Source organism: Neofelis nebulosa, chromosome 1 (assembly GCF_028018385.1).
Source record: "Neofelis nebulosa isolate mNeoNeb1 chromosome 1, mNeoNeb1.pri, whole genome shotgun sequence".
Lineage (NCBI taxonomy): Eukaryota > Metazoa > Chordata > Mammalia > Carnivora > Felidae > Neofelis > Neofelis nebulosa.
The window spans coordinates 236,017,224-236,038,337 of NC_080782.1; the positions used below are offsets into that span (position 1 = coordinate 236,017,224).

The window sequence follows — 21,114 nt, forward strand, 5'->3', positions numbered from 1 at the left end:
GTCCCCCGTGCCAGTGTCCCGTGAAGCGTGGATGTTCTAACACTGCCCTCCATTGGGTTCCTACCCGGGTCTCACGCACAGCGGGTCCCGCGCCGGCTGCTCAGGTGACACAGCTTAGCCGGGTGATGTCTGGGCAGTTGGCATTTGTTGCCCAGTTTGCTCTCCTGGTGTGGCCAATCCAACCAGCCGAGCTGCCCTTACACGCAGGGACATCAGTGAAAACAGTAGTGGTCTGCATGCAGATTTACTTACGGAGCCTCGTGGCTTCCACCCTTTCCCCCGCGGTGATGACAACATTTGAAAGGTGGCACGCGCAAAGGCTGTTGGGATTGCGTCCTCTGGCCTGCCCGGTCAGATCCACTGCGCGGTGCGGGTCAGGACCGTGATGCGCAGGGAGGGCATCGCGGGGCCGGACAGACTCTCAGAGCTTCTAAAATCCTTTCAGTGGAATCGCTGGCATGTTTTCGTGAGAGAAACTTTAAAGAGAAAATCCCGTTCCTCTTCATCAGAATTCTCCTCCAAGGGGAGAGAGGCTTAAACAGTTTACATTCTGTAGAACGAAAGAAAATTCAGAGACCGACTCTGACAAACAAAACTCTTACCCGGACTAGCCGGCTGAATTCTTTAGGTCTGGATTTCCTGGCAAAAATCTATGACATTATCTGTTATTGCTTGGTTAATGTTGAAGGGCATCTCCAGCTTTAAAAGTCAGTTTTCATTTGTTGCCATTTTAACATCGTTGCCTCATGTGTTTGTTCAGGAGACAGATGATCACATTGGGGTAAACAAAGTTGGGGCCCTCGGCCTCCTGGAAACCCAGGTGGGCTTCCAAAAACGATAGCACTTTCGGGCTCATTTGCATTTCCGGAATTCTACCACAAATGATCTTCTTTAAGGAATTCCTGGGAACATTCTGGCCTGTCTCTGCATACAGCTTCATCAGAAATCTAGCACAAGGTCAGATTTTGCTGGTTGTTTTTTTTTTTTTTTCTTTTTTTCATTTTGATGAGGTTGTGTAAAAAGGGAAGGAACTATTTCTAGGATTTAAAATATACACTGATGACACTGTTGATTGGAATGGCAGAATTTTTTCCTTGGGAAACAGACCCCTCTACACCCTAGGTCTGTACTCCCTCTAGGGCCCAAGCATGAAGGAGATTATCCATTCTATCCATCACTGGGGACAGCTGATTAGGACCACATGGAGAGAGTTTAGAGAAGAGTAACTTAACTCTTATCCATTCTCCTTTCCAGCTATGTGAAATTTTGATAGAAGGCCTTCTTGGTATCTTTAAGTCCTGACATTTCACATTTCCTTTCTAGAAACATTTTTGTCATTAGACGCCAAGGGTCTTTGGCCATAGAAAACACTTCCATGTGACTGGGATAGAAGCCACTCATGTTGGTAGCTCTGTTGATAGTCGAGAGCATTGCATTCTCTTTCCTTAGCCCCTGCCCCAGACCTTGGGTTCACCTAGCATATTCCTAGGGATTCGGCCTGAGCACTTGATGGTACCTGCCAAAAGTTTGGGCCGTTCCTTCAGAAAGAGAGCATTTCCCGACACTCCCTAGGCTCCCTACCAGAAAATATGGGCATGCCGGCCTGCTAAGCTTTGCTAGCAACTGCACACTTGGGTATCACCAGGCCTTGAGTCCAGCTACATAAATACTAAAAAATAATCAGAATGAACATAGTCTCGAATGAGCCATTTGGACACAACCTAAGACTTCGAGACGTTAACGATTGAGGTACGATCGTGAAATCTCAGGATGGCAGTGAAGTCCAAAGGCAATAAAACTGACCATACCCTGTCATTTTCCTTCTACGGTGAAGAAGCGTGGAAAACAGTACCTCAAAACTTTATGGTTTTAAGGATTTTTAAAAATCTCCTTTAAGTAATCTTTTAAGAAAAACGAGCAAGGGACTTTTTCAAGGAGAAATCCCCTTAAGCTGAAAAGGCTTTAAGTTTCTGACATTTTGTAACGTTCTTTAACAATGATAACAAAATGCCTGCCCTGCCCGGAGACCAAGAGAAGATCTGTTTTGATCTTTATGGTCCTTGCAGGTCTGATACTCTTAAGTTTTCCTTTACTCTTGAAAAGATCCGTTGTTTGGTCGTCTGTGGCATGCTTTCTGGGTTGCCTGGGCATCCTCATGGCTCACCGATGGTGCTACCTAGAAATCGGTGACTTACTGGGACCGTAAACACCCTCCCCGCTTTCCCTCATCACATGTCCACCATGTCAGCGACATGCTCGGATTCCGATTAGGTTCAAATCCCTGTTCTGATTCCGGCTAAGTCTTTGACTCTGGACGAATTCCTCAGTAGGGACGATCGTTAACCCCGAGGTCTTGCCCTGCTGGACGCCATGCTAACCGCTTCACGTATGGTGAAGCCCTGTGAGCGATGCTGTCATTCTTGTCTCCATTTCGCAGAAGGGCCAGGGAACTTGCTGCCACAAGTCCCGCACGACATGGCACATGGTAGAGAAGGCAGGAAAGTGCTTGCCCTTCCCCACCTCCAACGGTCGAGAGGTCGTACCCGTGAACTTGCGAGGTGACGGTCAAACATTGAGTTTTAGCGTTGGGCCTGCCGTGTGGACCATCTGCGTGTGTACTGTGATGACTCCTACTGTTGTTCATTCGACCAGCTGCTGAGCCTCAGCCTCCTTGCCTGTAAGATGGGAAGAGCATTACTTCTGGGGTCATTAGGAGATTAAATGAGATAATAGACACAGCCCTGTGCCTGCACTTAGGAGGATCAATTGGCAGTAATTACTCTGTGTGAAAGGCGGCATGCTGGGCAGAGTAGGAATCACAGAGATGAGGCCCTCAACTCTCAAGGGGCCGGGAATTGTTCGAGCAAATGAAATAGGTTATGATGAGCCAAGGAACACAGACTAGGGACCTTCTGCCTGGGGTGCTTCCCCCTGCCCCGCCTTCCCATGCCTCCCTCCAGCTCTTCTGTACCAGCAGGTCTCAAGTTAAACACCCTCCCCCCATTCTGGAAACCTCCTCAGGGTCCCCCGAACTAGCTTTGGAACATTCCTTTCACATGGGACCCCCCCCCCCCTCACCCCAGCCTCTGGGAGGACCAGGGCTGACAGTGCGAGCTTAAGCACCCGGTGCAGGGTCCAGTGACGGGAAGTGCTCAAGAACGTTCGCCAAACAGAAGAGACACATGTGGGATTTTTCAGTTACGCTAGCCTTACCTCACCTCCCGGACTTGGAGGAGGAAATTGAGGGCATGCTGAGCAAATGAGTAAAATCTTGGGAGCAAAAACTCACCTGTCATGTGACGGGATCACGATCCAAGAAGTCTCCTGCAGACAGAATAGCGAGCTGGGATTAACAAAATGAGATGTGACAGTAATTAGCGTAAAGGACTATGTGTGGCTTGCAAAACCCACTGGCCGCCCTAGGGCCTTCTGGGGGAGGCTGTGGCTGAACGAGCGCGCACGAGGGAGACTCCACATCGGCCAAGGCAATGAATCCAGTCTCAGGCTGCGTTAGTAAATACGTGGCATTCAGAATAAAGGCGGTGCCCGTCTTGCCGTTTAGTTTGTGCTTCAGGACGGACCATGAAAACGGGAATTTTAAGCAAGTTGCTCGACCCCTCTAAACTGCATTGTCACCATCTGTAAAATGGGCACCCGCCTCAAAGGGTTGGGGGCTTTAAATAATTGGATGACTTTATGATCTTCGCTGGCAAGGAACAACCCGAGAAAGGAACTGAAATGTTTGAAGAGGTAAAGAATTGCATGGGGGAAAATAGGAGGCACTATGTGATAGCCTCTTTCAAAGTTTTCTTTTTTTAAAAAAAATTTTTTTTAATGTTTTTATTTATTTTTGAGACAGAGACAGAGCATGGACGGGGGGAGGGCCAGAGAGAGAGGGAGACACAGAATCTGAAGCAGGCTCCAGGCTCTGAGCCATCAGCACAGAGCCCGATGCGGGGCTCGAACTCACGGACCGTGAGATCATGACCTGAACCGAAGTCGGACGCTTAACCGACTGAGCCACCGAGGCGCCCCCAAAGTTTTCTTATATGAGGAAGAGACCAAGCTTCTTCAGCTCTATGACCCTAGATGACAGAACTGCTATCTAAGAATGAAAGAAGTCAAGATAGGCAGCTTTCAGCTTGACATAAGGAAACACTTTCTAACGTCCAAAGCTGTCCAAAATGAAGTGTCTCGGGACGTGGTGAGTTTCCCGTGTGTCTGGCTATTCAAACATAGGGCAGGTGCTCACTGGGTGGGTTTTGACGAGACGATGCCTCAGCATCCTCCCGCTGTTGAGACTCACCGGGGACTCGGCATGTGTCGCTGTCACTTACCGACATGTGGCTCAGGTTCGTTATGTGCTTCGTACAAACAGCCCACTGGAATAAATTCCATCATAGGTCGCCTTTTACAGAAAAGTTGCAGAAATCTGATACGGTGCTCAAGGTGGCGCACGTCCAGCTTTGGACCCAGATCGGGGTGATTCCGAAGCCCCCGCTCTTTTCCAACATGACCCTGCCCGGGCTTCTGTCCCAGCCCCCTCGGGGCTTTGTGTGCAGTGTAAACCAGAGCTGGGGGGCGGGGCGCGGGGAGGTGCAGCGTGGCACAGGATTGCGGACTGCAAGTGTGGGGGCCACATTCAGCCGACATACGTTTTGACTGGCAGGCCCGGTGCTTTTGGCTGCCAATATTTAATAATTAGAGGACTTCGCATCAAAACCCGATTCCCTACTTGTCTTTGCAAACTGGAAATTAGCCACCCTGGCCCCTGTTCCACTTGGCAACCACCGGCCACCCCGAGCAAGGACTGCCTCTCTCAGACCTGGTCCCCACGCGCCCAACGGCCAGCTTTCTCACTGTCTCTCATCCTGCTGCTCCGTTCGTTTGCCTCCCCTGCCCAGCCCCCAGAGGGATGTCACTGTGCGACGCCCAGTGGGAACCTTTCAAGTCAGTGAACGACAGATCATCAGTGTGGGTGTGGGAGAGTGCTTGCTGTGTTTCCTAGATGAGGAGGCTGTGGCCGGAGAGTCCCGTGGTGGCACAGGTTGCCCGTGTAGGATGTGAACAGAGCCCTGGCTGCTGACTCCCTGTGCCCTCGACTGTGGAAGGAACGTTAGCCCGATAGCTGCCCCCTGGGAGAACCCGTGTCCTGGCTGGAGAGGCCTGTGGCCAAGCTCCCCCTGTACTCGCTGGCTGTACCCTTGGCAGGATTTCCAGCCCTGGTAAAACAGGGCTTTCTCTGACCGCCCTGGGTGGGGACGGGGCTGTCACAGAGATGACCACAGGGGCGCTGGCACCTTACATCAGAGAGAGCTAACTCAGCTGGATTTTAATAGTGAGAATTACTTACCAGTCTCTTGTTTTGTATTTTTAACTTCTGTCAGAAGATCCGTGTTACCCCTCCTCTGTGCCACCGTTTCTCCCATTGAGGTGGGTATTTGAAGGTGGTGTTGCTCCCGAGTCATTCAGGAGGGTTAGGGCCAGATTTTGATTTGGTGGAGAGAGAATGGTCTAGAATCAGGAAACCTGAATCCAGTTTTGGCTCAGCCATTAATATTATTCCTGTGCTTGTGGGAAGGCCTCTCCTCTCTGGGCCTCTGTTTCCTCTTCTTTAACATGAGAGACTGGGATAGGATATCGTAAAAGCCTGTTAACAGTTTTGCAACTGATGATTCAGAGGTAGAACTGGGAATAATAGGACTTGGGACCATGGCCAAGATCTTGGCGGTAGAAGAAAGAGTCACAGTAGTCCTTCAGAGCTCCTTGTTTTTTCCTCTCCTCTCTCCTTCATTTCCATTTCATTTCTTTCCTTGCTTCCTGCCATCTGTCCTTTCTTCCATCTTTCCATCTGTCCATCCTTCCTTCCATCTTTCTTTTCTTCCTTCCTTCCTCCCTCCCTCCCTTCCTTCTTTCCTTCCTTCCTTCCATCTTTCCTTCTTCCCTTCCTTCCTTCGTTCCCTCCCTCCTTTCCTCCCTCCCTCCCTCCCTCCCTCCCTTCTTTCCCCACTCTTCCTCTCTTCCTTCTTACCATCTTTTCTGTCCTTCTCTTTTCCTTTTCTTTTTGGGATGCTACAGTTGATGAAGATGAAGAGCTTGACAAAGGTCACTCATTCGGTGAACCCCAAAATCCGCTAAGCAGCTCGGTGTGAACACCCAGTGAGCGGGGTTCCAGGGTGCGGGGGAAGCCTGAGACCTTGGCCTGCCTTGATCTTGTGGTCGGGTCGAGATTTCCATCTACCCAGCCCTCCACTCTTGTTTAGATCTTCAACTAACTTATCTAGATCGTAGCTGTGGTTTTTAAAGAATGATATTCCCATTCTCCTTTAAGGCAGCATTTAGTACTTTTTCCTGTAGTCAGTCTGAGCACGTCTGTGTGGGAGAAGCATGTGCCTTGACCATACAGCTAGACTACAGCATAAGGACCTTGAGTTCATTCACAGACTGTGCTTTACGCACAGTGCTGGGCACGTGATGTGTCCTGATTTCACCTTTTTTCTTGCTGCTCCTGACGTCTTCTCCAGAAACATTAGCTGGCTCTGTCCAGCCAGTGCTGGACACTGGCTGAGAGGTGGTTGATTACGCTGATCTACAGCTAGCCACCCATGTTTCAAAGAGCAAGTTCATGGAAACGCAAGAGGAAGGAACAAGGGCGGACTGTCTTCTGTGTTCTCTTCTCTCCTTTCTAACCCTTGCCCTTTTCTCCTCTCTTGCTATATCCAGTTAGCTGCTGTAATTAGGTCAGTGGGGCCTCGACGTGAGACCAGGCAAAACCTGTTTCTCTTCTGAAGAAAGGTAGTCAGGAAAGAGCTTTTGTAAACCGAGGCATTTCTTATTTTGTACCGCACGCATAATACATTTAAAAATCAGGGGCGCCTGGGTGGCGCAGTCGGTTAAGCGTCCGACTTCAGCCAGGTCACGATCTCACGGTCCGCGAGTTCGAGCCCCGCGTCGGGCTCTGGGCTGATGGCTCAGAGCCTGGAGCTTGCTTCTGATTCTGTGTCTCCCTCTCTCTCTGCCCCTCCCCTGTTCATGCTGTGTCTCTGTCTCAAAAATAAATAAACGTTAAAAAAAAAATCGTTGAAAGTTTAGGATAGCAGCTTGAGTCTGGAACATGAGGAGCTTTCTGGGTTTGCCTTGCTGTAACAGAAAGATCTGTGTACCGTATCTGACCTAACTGGCAGAAACCTCCAGGCTCGGAGCTGTCAGCACAGAGCCCCACGTGGGGCTCGAACTCAGGAACCGTGAGATCATGACCTGAGCGGAAGTCGGACGCTCCACCGACTGAATTTCAGAAATATCACCCTTTATCCCTCCTTCCCTCCTGGCCCGAAGCGACCGCTAATCTGCTTCTGTCCTGATAGGTTTGCCTCGTCTGGATCTTTCACATAAAGAGAATAACGAAATGCGTGGCATTTTGTCATTAAATATGTCAATTTATGCTGGCTTTTTTCCACTCAGCACGTTTCAAAGCTTATCCACGTTACGTTGTACCACGTGTCAGCGTTTCATTTCTTTTTGTTGCCTGGATGGCACCCCACTGTATGGATCTGCCACCTTTTAGCTCTCCATTTATCAGTGCATGGACATCTGAGTTGTTCCCACCTTTTGGCCATGCCATTCGTGTACGAGTTTTTGTGCGGACATACGTCTTCATTTTCTTGGGAAGATACCTAGGGGAGGAATTGCCGGGTCATATGGTAATTCTGCGTTCACCCACGTGAAGAAATGCCAGACTGTTTTTCCGAAGTGGCTACGCCATGTCACATTCCCACCAACAGTACATGAGCGTTCCAGTTTCTCCAGATCCTGGCCAGTACTTGTTAGTGTGGGTTGTTTTATTGTTGTTGTTATTGTTGTCGTTGTTGCCATCCTACTGGATATGAAGCAGGATCTTGTTGTAGTTTGGATTTGAATTTTACCGATGGTTCATGATGTTGAGCATCTGGTTTTGTGCTTCTTAGCTACTGGTGTATCTTCTTTGGAGAAATGTCTATTCAGAGCCTTTTTCCAGGCTGTGAAAAAAATAGCCTTTTTCTTTTTTCTTTTTTTAAAAATTTTTAAATGTTTATTTATTTTTGACAGAGAGAGAGACAGAGCATGAGGGGACAGGGGCAGAGAGAGAGAGAGAGGGAGACACAGAATCCGAAGCAGGCTCCAGGCTCTGAGCTGTCAGCACAGAGCCCGACATGGGGCTTGAACTCACGGACCGTGAGATCATGACCTGAGCTAAAGTCGGACGCTCAACCGACTGAGCCATCCAGGTGCCACAAAAATAGCCTTTTTCATTAGGCTATTTGTCTTTATTAATGAGTTGTAAGAGTTCCTCAATTTTTTATTATATTAATAAATGTTATATAATTATAGAAGTATATTTAATATCACCTAGGCATAAAATATTGTGCTGTATGTTGTAGATACATATATATGTCTAGGTTTTAATATATTCTAGATATGTATAAACATATTCTCGATATTCTAGATACAAATCCCTTATCAGATCTATAATTTGCAAATATTTTCTCTCATTCCGTGAGTTCTTTTCACTTTCTTGATAGTACTGTTTGAAGCACAAAAGTTTTAAATTTTGATGAAGCACAATTCATCTATTGGTTTTTTTTTTTTTGTTGCTTGTATGGTATGTAAGAACCCAACCAAAGCTGAGATCACAAAGATTTACCTCTGTGGCTCTTTTTAAGTTTTAAAATTTTAGTTTTAACATTTAGGGCTTCGATCCATTTCGAGTTAATATCTGTATATGGTATGATGTAAAGTACAACCCCTTTTCCTTGCGTGTGAAGTTACTTCACCATTTGTTGGAAAGACCATTCTTTTCCCACTGAATGATCTTGGCACCCTTGCCAAAGCTCAATTGACTGTAGACTCATTGACTTATTTCTGGAGTCTTAGTTCTACTCCATTGATCTGTGTGTCTGTCCTTATGCCAGTATCACATTGTCTTAGTCACTGTCATTTATAGGCTTAGTAGTAACTTCTGAAATTGAGAAGTGAAAGTCTTCCGGCTTTAGTCTTCTTTTTCAAGATTATTTTGGCTGCTCTGGATTCTTCGCAGTTTTGAAGTTTAGAATCAGCTTGTCAGGTTAGCTGGAATGCTGATAGGGATTGCATGGAATCTATAGAATAATTTGGGGAACAGTGCCATCTTTTTTGAAAATTTAAATTCTAGTTAACAGACACTGTTGTCTTGGCTTTAGTAGAACCCAGTGGTTTATCTCTTACACATGACACCCAGTGTTTATCCTGGAAAGTGCCTCCTTAATGCCCATCACCCATTTAACCCATGCCCCACCCACCTCCCCTCCAGCAACCCTAAGTTTGTTCTCTGTATTTAAGAGTCTCTTATGGTTTGCCTCCCTTTCTGTTTTCATCTTATTTTTCTTTCCCTTCCCCTTTGTTCATTTGAGTTTCTCAAATTCCACATATGAGTGAAATCATATATCTTTTTCTGACTGACTTATTTTGCTTAGCATAATACTCTCTAGTTCCATCCACATTGTGGATGGACAAATGGCAGGATTTCATTCTTTTTCATCGCTGAGTAATATTCCACTGAATATATATATACCACATCTTCTTTGTCCATTCATCAGTCAGGGACATTCAGGTTCTTTCCATACTTTGGCTCCATCTTAATATCAATCCATGAACATGGGATGCTTCAAAAATTTATTTATATCTTTTAATTACTTTCCACAATGTTTTTATAGTTTCAAAGTATCAGTTTTACACTTCTTGTGCTAAACATATTCCTGAGTACTTTGTTCTTTTTGATGCTGTTATAAATGGGAATTGTTTTCTTAATTTCATTTTCAGATTGTTCATTGCAAGTGTATAGAAATACAATTCATTTTTGTATGTTGATCTTGGATCCTGCAATCTTATTTACTGTTCTAATAGTTTTTTTTTAGTGAATTCCTTAGGATTTTCTAAATAGAAGAGTATGTCATCTGAAAACAAAATTTTACCTCTTCTTTTCAAATATGGGTGCCTTTTATTTTTTCTTCTTCTTGCCTAATTGTGCTGGCTAGGATATTGCATTATTTATGATAGCCATTGAGCCTCTGGTGCAATGTTGAATCGAAATAGTGACCTTGCCTTGCTCCTAATCTTAAGGGGAAAGCATCCAGTATTTCATCATTAGTATGACATTGGTTGTTGGTTGTTAGGTTTTGTTTTGTTTTGTCTTGTTTTGTTTGTTTGTTTGTTTGTTTGTTTGTTTTTGCAGACGCCCTTAGCAGGTTGAGGAAGTTCTTTTCTATTACCAGTTTGTTGAGTGTTTTTATCATGAAAGGGGTTTGGATTTTGTCAAATGTTTTTCTGCATCTATTGAAATGATCGTGTGCCTTTTGTTTTTTATTCTACTGATATGGTATATTAACGATGTTGATTTTTGGATATTAAACCAGTCTTGCATTCCTGGAACAAATCCCACTTAGTTATGATGTGTAAGTCTCTTTATATATATTCAATGTGCTAGTGTTTTATTGAAGTTTTTTTGTGTCCACATTCACAAAAGATACTGATCTGTGGTTTCCTTGTGATATCTTTGGTTTCGGTATCAGGGTAACACTACCCTTGTCGAATGAATTGGGAAGCTTTCCCTTCTGTTTTAGAAAAGTTTTTGAAGAACTGGTGTTAGTTATTTAAATGTTTGATAAAATTCTCTTGCCATCTGGGCCTGGGCTTTCTTTGTTGGTAATATTTCGGTTACTAATTCAATCTCTTTACTTACTATGGGTCTATTTGGGTGGTCTCTTTCTCGTTGAGTTAGTTTCTGTAGTGCATGTCTTTGTAGGAACTTGTCCATTTCATGTTATCAAACTTACTGGCAAACAGTTACAATGTTCCTTTATAATGCTTTTTATTTTAGTAATTTAGACATTTAGTAATGCCTACTGTTTCATCTCTGATTTATTGATTTGTCTTCTCTCTTTCTGGCCTTGGTTTGTCTGTTTAAAGGTTTTCCAATTTGTTCATCTTTTCAAAGAACTAGCTCTCGGTTTCACGGATTTTGCTCTATTGTTTTTCTGTTCTCTATTTCATTAATTTCTACTCTAATCTTCATTCTTTCCTCCCTTCTGCTCCCTTTCGATTTAGTCTCCTGTTCTTTCCCTAGAGTTCGAAGGTGGAAGAGTGGGTTATTGGTTTGAGATCTCTTACTCCTTTTTCAAGTTGTAGGCATACAACTATAAATTTTCCTCAACACAGCTATAAATTTTAGCTCCATCCCATAAGCTTTGGAATGTGATGTCTTCATTTTCATTCATCTCAAGGTATTTACTAATTTCCCTTTTGATTTCTTCTTTGCTTCGTTTGCTGGCTAGGAATGTGTTGTTTAATGTGCGCTCCTTCCAAGTTGCTTGCTGTTACTGATTTCTGTTTTCATTCCACAGTAGTTGGAGAACACGCTTTGTCTTATTCTTATCCTTTTTTCCATGTTTTGTTCCATGGCCTAGCATACAATTTATCCTAGAGAATGTTCGCTGTGTACTTGAGAAGAATGTATATACTACTGTGATGGATCTCTTACAGGTGTCTGTTTGGTCTGGTTGGTTAGTAGTGTTGTTCGAGTCCTCTTTTTTTATTTTCTGTCTAGTTGTTCTGCCATTATTGCAAGTGGGATATTGAGATTTTCATCTATGATTGTTGAGTTGTCTATTTCTGTCTTCGTTTCTGTCAGTTTTTGCCTCCTGTATTTTGGTACTCTGTTGTTAGTTGCATATGTTTATAATTATATCTTCCTGATACATTGACCCCATTCTTATTATAAAGTATCCTTCTTTATCTCTAGCAACATTTCTTGTTTTAGAGTATATTTTATCTAATATTAGTATAGCAACTTCGGCTTTCTTCTGGTTTCTCCAAAGCTCTGCTTCGAATTGGCAAAGGCTTTGGTGGGCCCTATAAGTCAGTGTGGGAATTGCCTCCCCCGGCCCCACAATTTTTTTTTTTTGCTCATATTTCAAATGAAATATTTTCCTGATCAACCGACTCTCCTTGGGCACTAAGTATGGTCCACAATATGAAGGAGCCGTGTGATAAGAAGACTCCTGTGTCTAGTTGGAGCCCTTTTCATGGGATTGGTTCATCCTCCTCACTTTGTCCTCAATCAATTAAAATCACATCCTCCTTTAAAATAATGAGGCGTCCTCATGACCAGGAATTAGAGGTAAGGAAACTGAAATGAAAGGAAATTAGGAAAAATCTCATAAAAATCATACAAATGAGAAGGTGCTCGGAAATAAGATATTTACTTTTGAGCTCCTCTCCAACTCCGCAGAGCTTCCTTGAATTTTTTGAGTCATTTGCTTGCTCCGAACCCAGTGGAAGAACTCCCAGGCGATGCCGGTGGGGATGGAGTGGAATGAGGACAGCATGCTGGGGCTTCTGTGTCTGTGTGCCTTAATGTGCCAGAGCGAGTACGTATTTCAAAAGGAAAAACGAAAAACCCATTTAAAAAATAGATGTAATACCATTCAGAGCAAGGGTCCCTGTTTGATCTTTCTCTGTGTCCGAGCCCACTTGTTGTCCTGAAGGATGCAGCCCAGATACTCGCATTGGATGAGAAAACCTCCTATTCTGTGCCAGTTTCCTCTCATGGCTTTGAGCTCTGAGGGCTCAGAGAGGGGAGGGTGGCATGACCTCTACCTAGCTGTGCGTCGGCGCGAGTCCCTGGTGACAGCATGTCTGCACTGCCAGAACACCGACAATCTTTGGAGCAGCTCTTCCTCACTCGACAACCAGCCAATTTGGCCTCAGGAAACCACTCTGCAGTGCTGGCGGGGTTTAGAAGTCATTTTTAATTTTGTGACAAAGACAAATGCGTCCTATGGGAGTTGTAAGTGGTTTTACTGGTGATATTAATGGAACCGTGACCTCTTCTGTATCTATGGTCCTACAAAACAAAAAATGTTTGTATTAGAATATGTCAGGCAAGTTCATTCTTGGCCCTTCCTTGAAGCAAATTGCAGAGGAAGTATATACTATTAATAAGCCCAGAGCATATTGTGTGCGTGTGTGTGTGCGCGCGTGTGTGTGTATCCGCAGTCATCAGCCGATTTGCAAACACAGTGGATTTCAATGCTGCTGTTGACTTGATACAAATGATGTGTCTTGCATTGTGTTGGAACGGACGCAATTCACTGAAGTTTTGAACAGAACCGTAGTGCGCCCAGAGCTGGTATGGGTATTGGCTTTTAAAGGCCAATAGCTGTAGTAAAATTCAAGCGTTTGGGCGACCCAAAGTGACAAAAGGAAAGGAGAAATTCAGAGGCACGGTGAGTTTACCTCTTCTGTTTTCATTTGGGATTGGCATTCATTAGCCTAGAAATGACTACACTGATGTTTACTGTTTCCTGCACAAACTTTTTATGCCAGGGCCCTTTGTTGAAAACTATTGCTTAAGGAGACAGCAAGTTAAATGTGAAGGATCTACAGTTCAGTTACATGAATTAAACCATTTCCTGGTGTTTGTGTTTACCTTGGGACTCACAAAGAAGACAAAAATACAGACTCACGGGAGGAAGGAAAGGAATGATCAAATCCCAATAGTTTCTGGCTGAAAGTCTAGCTCAGCAACTTTATTTAGGGGAGGAATTTTGTGCTGATAAGTGAATCTTTGTCTCTGCATAATTAACTTTTCCTCCCTCCATATGTCGCTACACCCACTGAGCTCTCCCGGTAGAAATATCATATTAACTGTGCAGTTAATGTCCCATTCTGTTGTGCAAAACTGAAATAAATCCAATGCAGAATTGGTAGTTTTCCTCAAGTAAAAATGGACGCTGCTTTAGAATTCGAGACCTACCTTCAATAATTCAAAATGTTATTGTAAAATAACATATGCTCGTTCTAGACCGTCTGACAATCTATAAAAAGGTAAATAAGAAAATAATCTGTAAAGCCACTCCTCAAACATTTTAGTGTATTCATTTGTCTTTTTCCTACGCCATATATGAATGTGTATTTCTGCCTTTTATCGTTAAGATCACGGGTATAATTTGTGATTTTCGTATACCCTAACACCTACTGTCCCTAAGTTCAAATCTCTCATAATAATAAGAAAAGCCACAGTTAGCACGCCTATAGTGGTCACTGTCTGCCAGGTAAGTGTTCTTCTTGTGACCCTCATAAGAACCCTTTGAAGTTCATTTTGCAGATGAAGGACAGAGGCTAAAATGATTGGCCTGTGTGCTCTTAACCACCATGATCTGTTGCTTCCCCCCCGACTCAGCCTCGTAAGGGCCTTGTGCCCGGGCTTCCCCTCACCGCCCTGGCCCCTTGGTGATTGTCCTCTTCTCAGAACTGCTCCATTGCCAGACAGTAGGACACAGGGCACATCCTTTCCCCACTGAATGTCTGAGAATCAGCCTCAGTCTCTGAGGAGCGATTGCCAGATGCAGCCCTTCCTGAGCGGGGGGAGGGGGGCAGGGGGAAGGGGGGGAGGGGAGGGGGAATGCCAGCCCTGAGGGTGGGGACGGGGAAGGAGGTCCGGAGGCCTCCAGGCTTGGCTCTGCTCACGTCACTTCTCATATTTACACCTCCGTCTTCTCATCTGTGAAAGGAGGGTTGTTGGGTAGCCCTTCATCCATTTTGTTCATTTGTTCGTTCGTTTGGTCATTCGTTCGTTCAGTGCACGTCAGACGGGGATGACTACGGTCTGTTTCTTCTCCTCTAGGAACTCTCCATCCAGCGTGTAGCCAGAGAAGTAACCTGCCCGTTCAGCACCCAGTATTTGAAGTGGGATAGCCCAGGAGGAAAGCCCAGAGGGTGGGCTGGGCGGAGAAAGGGTGTAAGGAAGGGGCCGGCCCAGCACGCTTCCCAGAGGACAAGGAGGAATTATTTAGAAATCTAGGGCATGTGAGCTGGGCTGTGATAATAGGGTCTTTCTAGTATCTAGTGTGTTCCAAATGATTCCATCTTAAGCAGGCTACAGCAGTATCATCTTTTTTGCAGGGGTTGGGGGATTAAAACTACACGAATTTATTGTCTCACATTCTAGAAACTAGAAGTTGAAGCCAAGGTGTCAGAGGGCCATGCTACCTCGGACGCCTGCAGGGGGACCCTCCCTGGCTTCTTCGTACCTTGTGGTGGTTGCTGACGATCCTTGACCTCCCCTGACTTGCACCTGCGGCTCTCCAGTCTCTCCCTGGGTCTTCATGTGGCTTCTCCCTCCGACGTCTGTCAACGTAGGCCCATCTTCTTATGGCCACCAGTCGCACCAGAGTAGGGGCCCGCCGTACGTAACTGATAATTTCATGGGCAGTGGTTCCATTTGACCGAAACGAGGTCACATTCTGAAGTCCTGGGGGTCAGGACTTCAACCTTTTGTTTTTTGGGGGGACACGGTTCTACCCATGACAACCTCATAGCCACCAGCTAGTCTAGGCAACCACTGCCTCCTTCTTGCTCTGTTTCTTTCCATTCTCCATTCGGCATCCAGAGTGAGCTTCCTAAAGTACAGCAAGCAGGTGGGGACCTAGTTGGGTCTTTCAGGCCCAGATGGAGAGAGTAGACACTGGGGTTCTTTCCATCTGGGCGTGTAAGGCTGGAGTCAAGGGCAGAAGATGGGAGCACAGCGACTCCTGAAGAGGTCATGAAATGGCGGCGGGCTCTTGAGGGCAAGGGCAAGGTAGACCGTGCAAATGTTTCTAAGACATATGAGGCCTTTCTGGTCCCCAGAGGAACCACAGGGAAGCTGAACAGGTGGTTTGAATCCTTCTGGCCTCTGAGACTTGGCCAGATGCCATACTTTTTAAGGGTGGTATCTGGGTGATCGTTTAAAGCCTTCTCCAGTCCTTTTGCATGCACTGGCACACGTTACGCCATTCGTAGATATGTAGTGCGTACCCAAAGACCTCTGATATGCCTGTGAAGTGAATGTGGTCTTCAACACTGCTTCTCCAACCTTTCCCCTTGTCCTAAGCAGCTCAGAGCTTCTCGTTCATGATCAGTCTGCTGGGGATGGTCTTGAAGTCAGGCTTCTGTCATTCAAATGCTAATCCTGTCTCCAAGTCGATACGGCTGCATTACCTCTATCTGCCATCCTCTGTGCTCCAAAGTCAACTGACCATCGCATCCAGGGCCCTTTGACTCCTTACAAAGGCTCCGGGGGGCGCTTCCTGAGGCACTTAGCGTACCTGTGGCAAGAAGTTTATGCAGAATACTCTCCTTGCTTTTTCCCCTGCACTTTCACGGTTTCTTTCCCATAGTGACCTACACCCACCGCCACCCCGCCCGTTTCACAATTGCACATCGGCGCATCAGGGGCAATCTGACCCCAGGCCGGAACAGAAGAAGGAACCTGGTTCGCTATAGAAGCATTCTTTTCCTGGGCAGAAACAGAGGGCCAAATTCAGAGACGAGAATGTGTGAATTTATGGGTCACGTGATGGGGGACCTTTGACATAACCATACTGTTTCACCAGCCATAATGTCTACACGTTCTTCATACAACCACTTACATATATGTTTTGTTTTGTTTTGTTTTTTGCATTTTCTCCTCATTCAGATACAGATAGACCTTTCTTAGAGATGCACAGTGAAATACCTGAAATTATATATATGACCGAAGGAAGGGAGGTCGTCATCCCCTGCCGGGTCACGTCACCTAACGTCACTGTGACTTTAAAAAAGGTAAAGCCGAGCAATGCTTCTCCCAGAATACCTTTACTGCAAATGAGCACGGTGAATTCATCATTTTATCGCTCTGGAATGGTTTTCTTACAGACATTCGGGCTGCTCAGTGGACTTTTCTGGAGTGTCTTTTGACTATAAAGGATAAGTGCTAGACGTCCTTCCCATGCATGTATTTAAATGAAATAAAATGATAACGTGGGCATAAATGTGTGTGAATATAATGAAAACTAAAATTGTGGGATGTTTCTATATTGCCACAAATCCAAATGTCTGCATTGTGGGGGGGAAAAAACCCAGTTCTCTTGCTTCTGTGAGTCAGTAGCTTGGCAGAGAGCGGTTAATCTAGATTTTTGCTGAGGACGGAACGATGAGACAAGTGCCTAGGGAGCCACCACCTTGAGTTTGAGTCGCGAAGTTCCTGGTAACAACAAGCTTATCTCCTGCTGGGCATCCAAACTTAGCTGCTTAGGAAAAGGGAAGAGAGGGGGAGAGAAAGTTATGCTTGAGATTTTTTTATTCTTTATACCGTGTTATGAATTATGCACGTGGAGAAGGAAAAAGATTTGGAGTCGAATCTAATAAAGACAAGGACTAAAATGTGACATTCCGGCTAATTCATCGGCAGTAAGAGTTTGGGAGTGGACTAGGGTTGAAAGTTGGACAAGAACTCCCCAGGCGGAAAGCTGTGGTGACTCCTAAGAGCTTTGAGCTTTAAAGGGGGAAGTTAAGGCCGTCCCAAGGCAGCACCCAGCACGACTGCTCACACTGTGGGTACTCCGGAGGAGTTTGGTGATGGTGGTAGTCGAGTTGGAAAAGTTCAGAGTGATTTTCGCTATCACTGTTGACCTTGAATCCTGGAGTGTGATGGAAGTGTCTTCTTCCCTTGCCTTCGCTTTCCTACATTACTGATTTGATAGAAGCCCTCGATATAGTCCATCGGTGACAGGTCTTGGCTTCCATTGTATCCGTGTGTCACCACCCATGTTGAAAAGCAGTATATTTCAGAGCCGGAAATGGCCAGAGGAGCTAACCCAACTGGTGGAAGGAAAAACTGAGGTTCTGGAGGAGTTGAAGACCCTCCCACCGCAGGCCACAATGGCCATCGGAATCCGTATCCTGACTCCTCCTTCCATGCCCTTGCCACCTTTGCTAATGGTTTAGTTGGTACAGGAGAAAGGCCAGCGTGGTTCAGAGCAGAGCCCTGTGGCACGCTGCCTGGATTCTTACCACCCGGCCACTTAACCTGCTGGGCAAACTGGCTAGTTATCAGAACTCCCTCCACCTCAGTTTCCTCACTGGAGAGATAGGAGTGATTACAGTAGCACCCGCCTCTCGTGGGTGTGAGGAAGTAGCTGAGGTGATGCATTAAAAGCCCTTGGCACAGTTCCTGGCCCAAACTGAGCCCCCATTCAAGGGTATCTGTCTAACACTTTAATACTCAATGCTTGATTGATTATCCAGTGATACTTCTTATCAAGCATGGTATCCATTCCTCTTAGTTTGACGTAATAATCGCTATGTGATTAATACAGCACGTCTCTGTTTCGTGCAAGCCCCTTGCCTCTTTGCTCTAATGCAGATCGCTGGTCTGTTGTAAGAAACATTCCCAGATTCCCACGTGTACAAATTTGAGGAGGAAGTTTGTTTTCTCGGTTTTTCTACCTAAGACCTCTCATACACACAAGCAAGAGAGCAAGGCATAGTGTTCTAATAGGGGTTTGAGTTTGCCCCATATATACTGGAACGAGTCTGTGTTGCCCTAAAGTTGCTCTAAGATCTCTGCGCCCCCCGCTTCTCCTCTTAACCCTTTTAACTTGCTGTCCCCTCCCTCTCCTCTCCCCATGGCCAGCGGTGGCAGAGCCAAGGTCACCTGAAGACAGCCTCCCGTACAGTCCTTTCTTTCGAGGCCGCTCATCCTCCTGTCCCTTTATGACACACGTAGCCACCACCGTAGCTGATGAGCTCTGGTCACCTCTGAACAAAGTTTCTTTGTCAATGGAATACTATTAGTGGCAGTAAGGGTAGATGAGAGTAAGAGAAACTTAGTCGAAAACCTTAAAGGAAGCTTCAGTATATTTTTCAGTTGGGCTGAGGAAGTCCATCAGCAAACCTTCCTTCTACATTCAGCACACGCTTGTGTTCGGCTACGCTGTTTTAGTTTTATTTATTGGACAGAGAGAGAGAGCGAGCCCGAGTAGGGGAGGAGCAGAGAGAGGGAGAGGGAGAGAGAGCATCCCAAGCAAGCCCGGCACTGTCAGCACGGAGCGCGATGCAGGGCTCGGACCCACGAACCGGGAGATCACGACCTGGGCCGAAACCCGGAGTCGGACGCTTAACCGACTGAGCCACCCAGGCGCCCCTGCGTTCACCTGCTGTTAAGGCATCAGAAATTTCAATCCCTGACTTCAGTTTTCCCGAGCTTTCCCCTTCATCGTGTGCACCAAATTAGAGGAGAAGGTTCTTTCTCTTCCACCTAGCATTCCTAAGTTTGCAGATGGAATCACGATTTACTGACACACGAAGTGCATCCCTCACTTGCGTGCAGGTCTTCAGAAACAGGCTGCAGTTCCTCTCAGAGTTAAGAAACACAGACATAGACCAACACAGACGTGCTCTCGGAGACAGGGCACTGGTGACTTTTCACATAGGAATTTCTGCCATAGAGTCACAAATCCCGGCCAGATTAGCTCCTTCAGCAAGCAATATAAATAATTGATAAACAGGGGAGTGATCGCAAGGTGCCTTTTTTTTTTTTAATTTTTTTTTTTTTAACGTTTATTTATTTTTGAGACAGAGAGAGACAGAGCATGAACAGGGGCGGGGCAGAGAGAGAGGGAGACACAGAATCTGAAACAGGCTCCAGGCTCTGAGCTGTCAGCACAGAGCCCGACGCGGGGCTCGAACTCACGGACCGTGAGATCATGACCTGAGCCGAAGTCGGACGCTTAACCGACCAAGCCACCCAGGCGCCCCAAGGTGCACTTTCTTAAAAGAAGACAGAAAAGATCTGAAACTTCTTCAGGGCAGTTTGGCCTTTTCCTTTATAATCTGTTGTGGGAAGGTAGTCTGATTATTTTTCCTTTTTTAGCGGGAGATAAGTCACAGTGGTAGCCAGGGTGCTCTGCCTCTGAAATTGGGCTGGCGATCCGGCATCGGGGGAATTTGGCTGGACCACTCAGTATGCAGCAATGCCCCTTAGTAAAGCCTGACCTCGAGGCGGGTTGTTTATATTGCCGTCTTGAAAAATAAAGTCCTTGGCGTCCAGCAGAAGGCGTAAGGGCCAATCAAATCATGGATTCCTTTCTTCCATTTGGACTCACTGTGTTTGGGACTGCTTCTGAGAATTTGAGAGCAGTTCATTCATGACAGCACTTTGCATCTGTTTGCAGCTGTGTCTGCTGTCCGTTTCATTGGCGTTTTCCCTCCCAGACGATAACCCCAGCGAGAGCCAAGTCGATGGTGTGCATCTCCAAGGACTTGGAATGATTTACGGTCCTCTTAGGACAGCCACCTCTTTACTAAGTCATGCAAAAATGGGAGGACAAGTTATGGCTTGTTAAAAGCTCCAGATGATGGGACTCGGGAGGGAAACCTGGCAGCCCCAGAGGAAAAATTCCTCAGTGGTTTCTCTACCGAATATCAGGCCAGTCTATTGCAAGGCTGATTCCCAGAGGCCAAGTGATAAGGGCTCCCACTGGAAGTCCGACGTGACAGCTGGGTCCGTCCTGGGTGGGTGCGGCTCGTCACTGAGGCTGATAATGAATTCTTATAATAATTACTATAATTTATCATCATCGTGTGTTTCTTGCTACATGCGAAGAAAACGAAAAAGCCAATTAGCACAAACTAGAGTTTTTACCTGTACTGTTTGCATCTTCGGTGAAAATTATGTTTTCAGAAGCCATCGGTGAAGCCGTATCGCCACGGTGCTGGTACGATTTTGTTCAAGCCCATCTCTTTCTTTTCAGTTTCCACATGATACTCTGATCCCTGATGGAAAACGAATAACCTGGGACAGCAGGAAGGGTTTCATAATAGCAAACGCCACATACAGAGAAATAGGGCTTCTGGCATGTGAAACAACAGTCAACGGACATCTGTACAAGACAAACTATCTTACCTATCGACAAAGTAAGTGGTGTTCCAGAGGCATGGACGTGAGCCAAAATGCTCCAGCGTGTATCTGCTTAATGAAACTTTGATTTAAAATTTTTTTTAACGTTTATTTATTTTTGAGACACAGAGAGAGAGAGCATGAATGGGGGAGGGTCAGAGAGAGAGGGAGACACAGAATCTGAAACAGGCTCCAGGCTCTGGGCTGTCAGCACAGAGCCCGAGGCGGGGCTCGAACTCACGGGCCGTGAGATCGTGACCTGAGCTGAAGTCAGACGCTTAACCGACTGAGCCACCCGGGCGCCCCTGAAACTTTGATTTAAAAAAAAAAAATCTCATTTC

At 45.9% G+C, this 21,114-nt stretch overlaps 1 protein-coding gene across 1 annotated transcript in view; it reads left to right on the top strand.

The window, feature by feature from the left end:
• The window catches only part of FLT1 (fms related receptor tyrosine kinase 1), a 174,568-nt gene that overhangs the window by 34,267 nt on the left and 119,187 nt on the right, over positions 1–21,114 (top strand). Inside the window, exons 5-6 of the mRNA XM_058688848.1 lie at positions 16,532–16,656; positions 20,628–20,790. Of these exons, the coding sequence (XP_058544831.1) occupies positions 16,532–16,656; positions 20,628–20,790 (288 nt within the window). The remainder of the gene's footprint in view (positions 1–16,531; positions 16,657–20,627; positions 20,791–21,114) is intronic.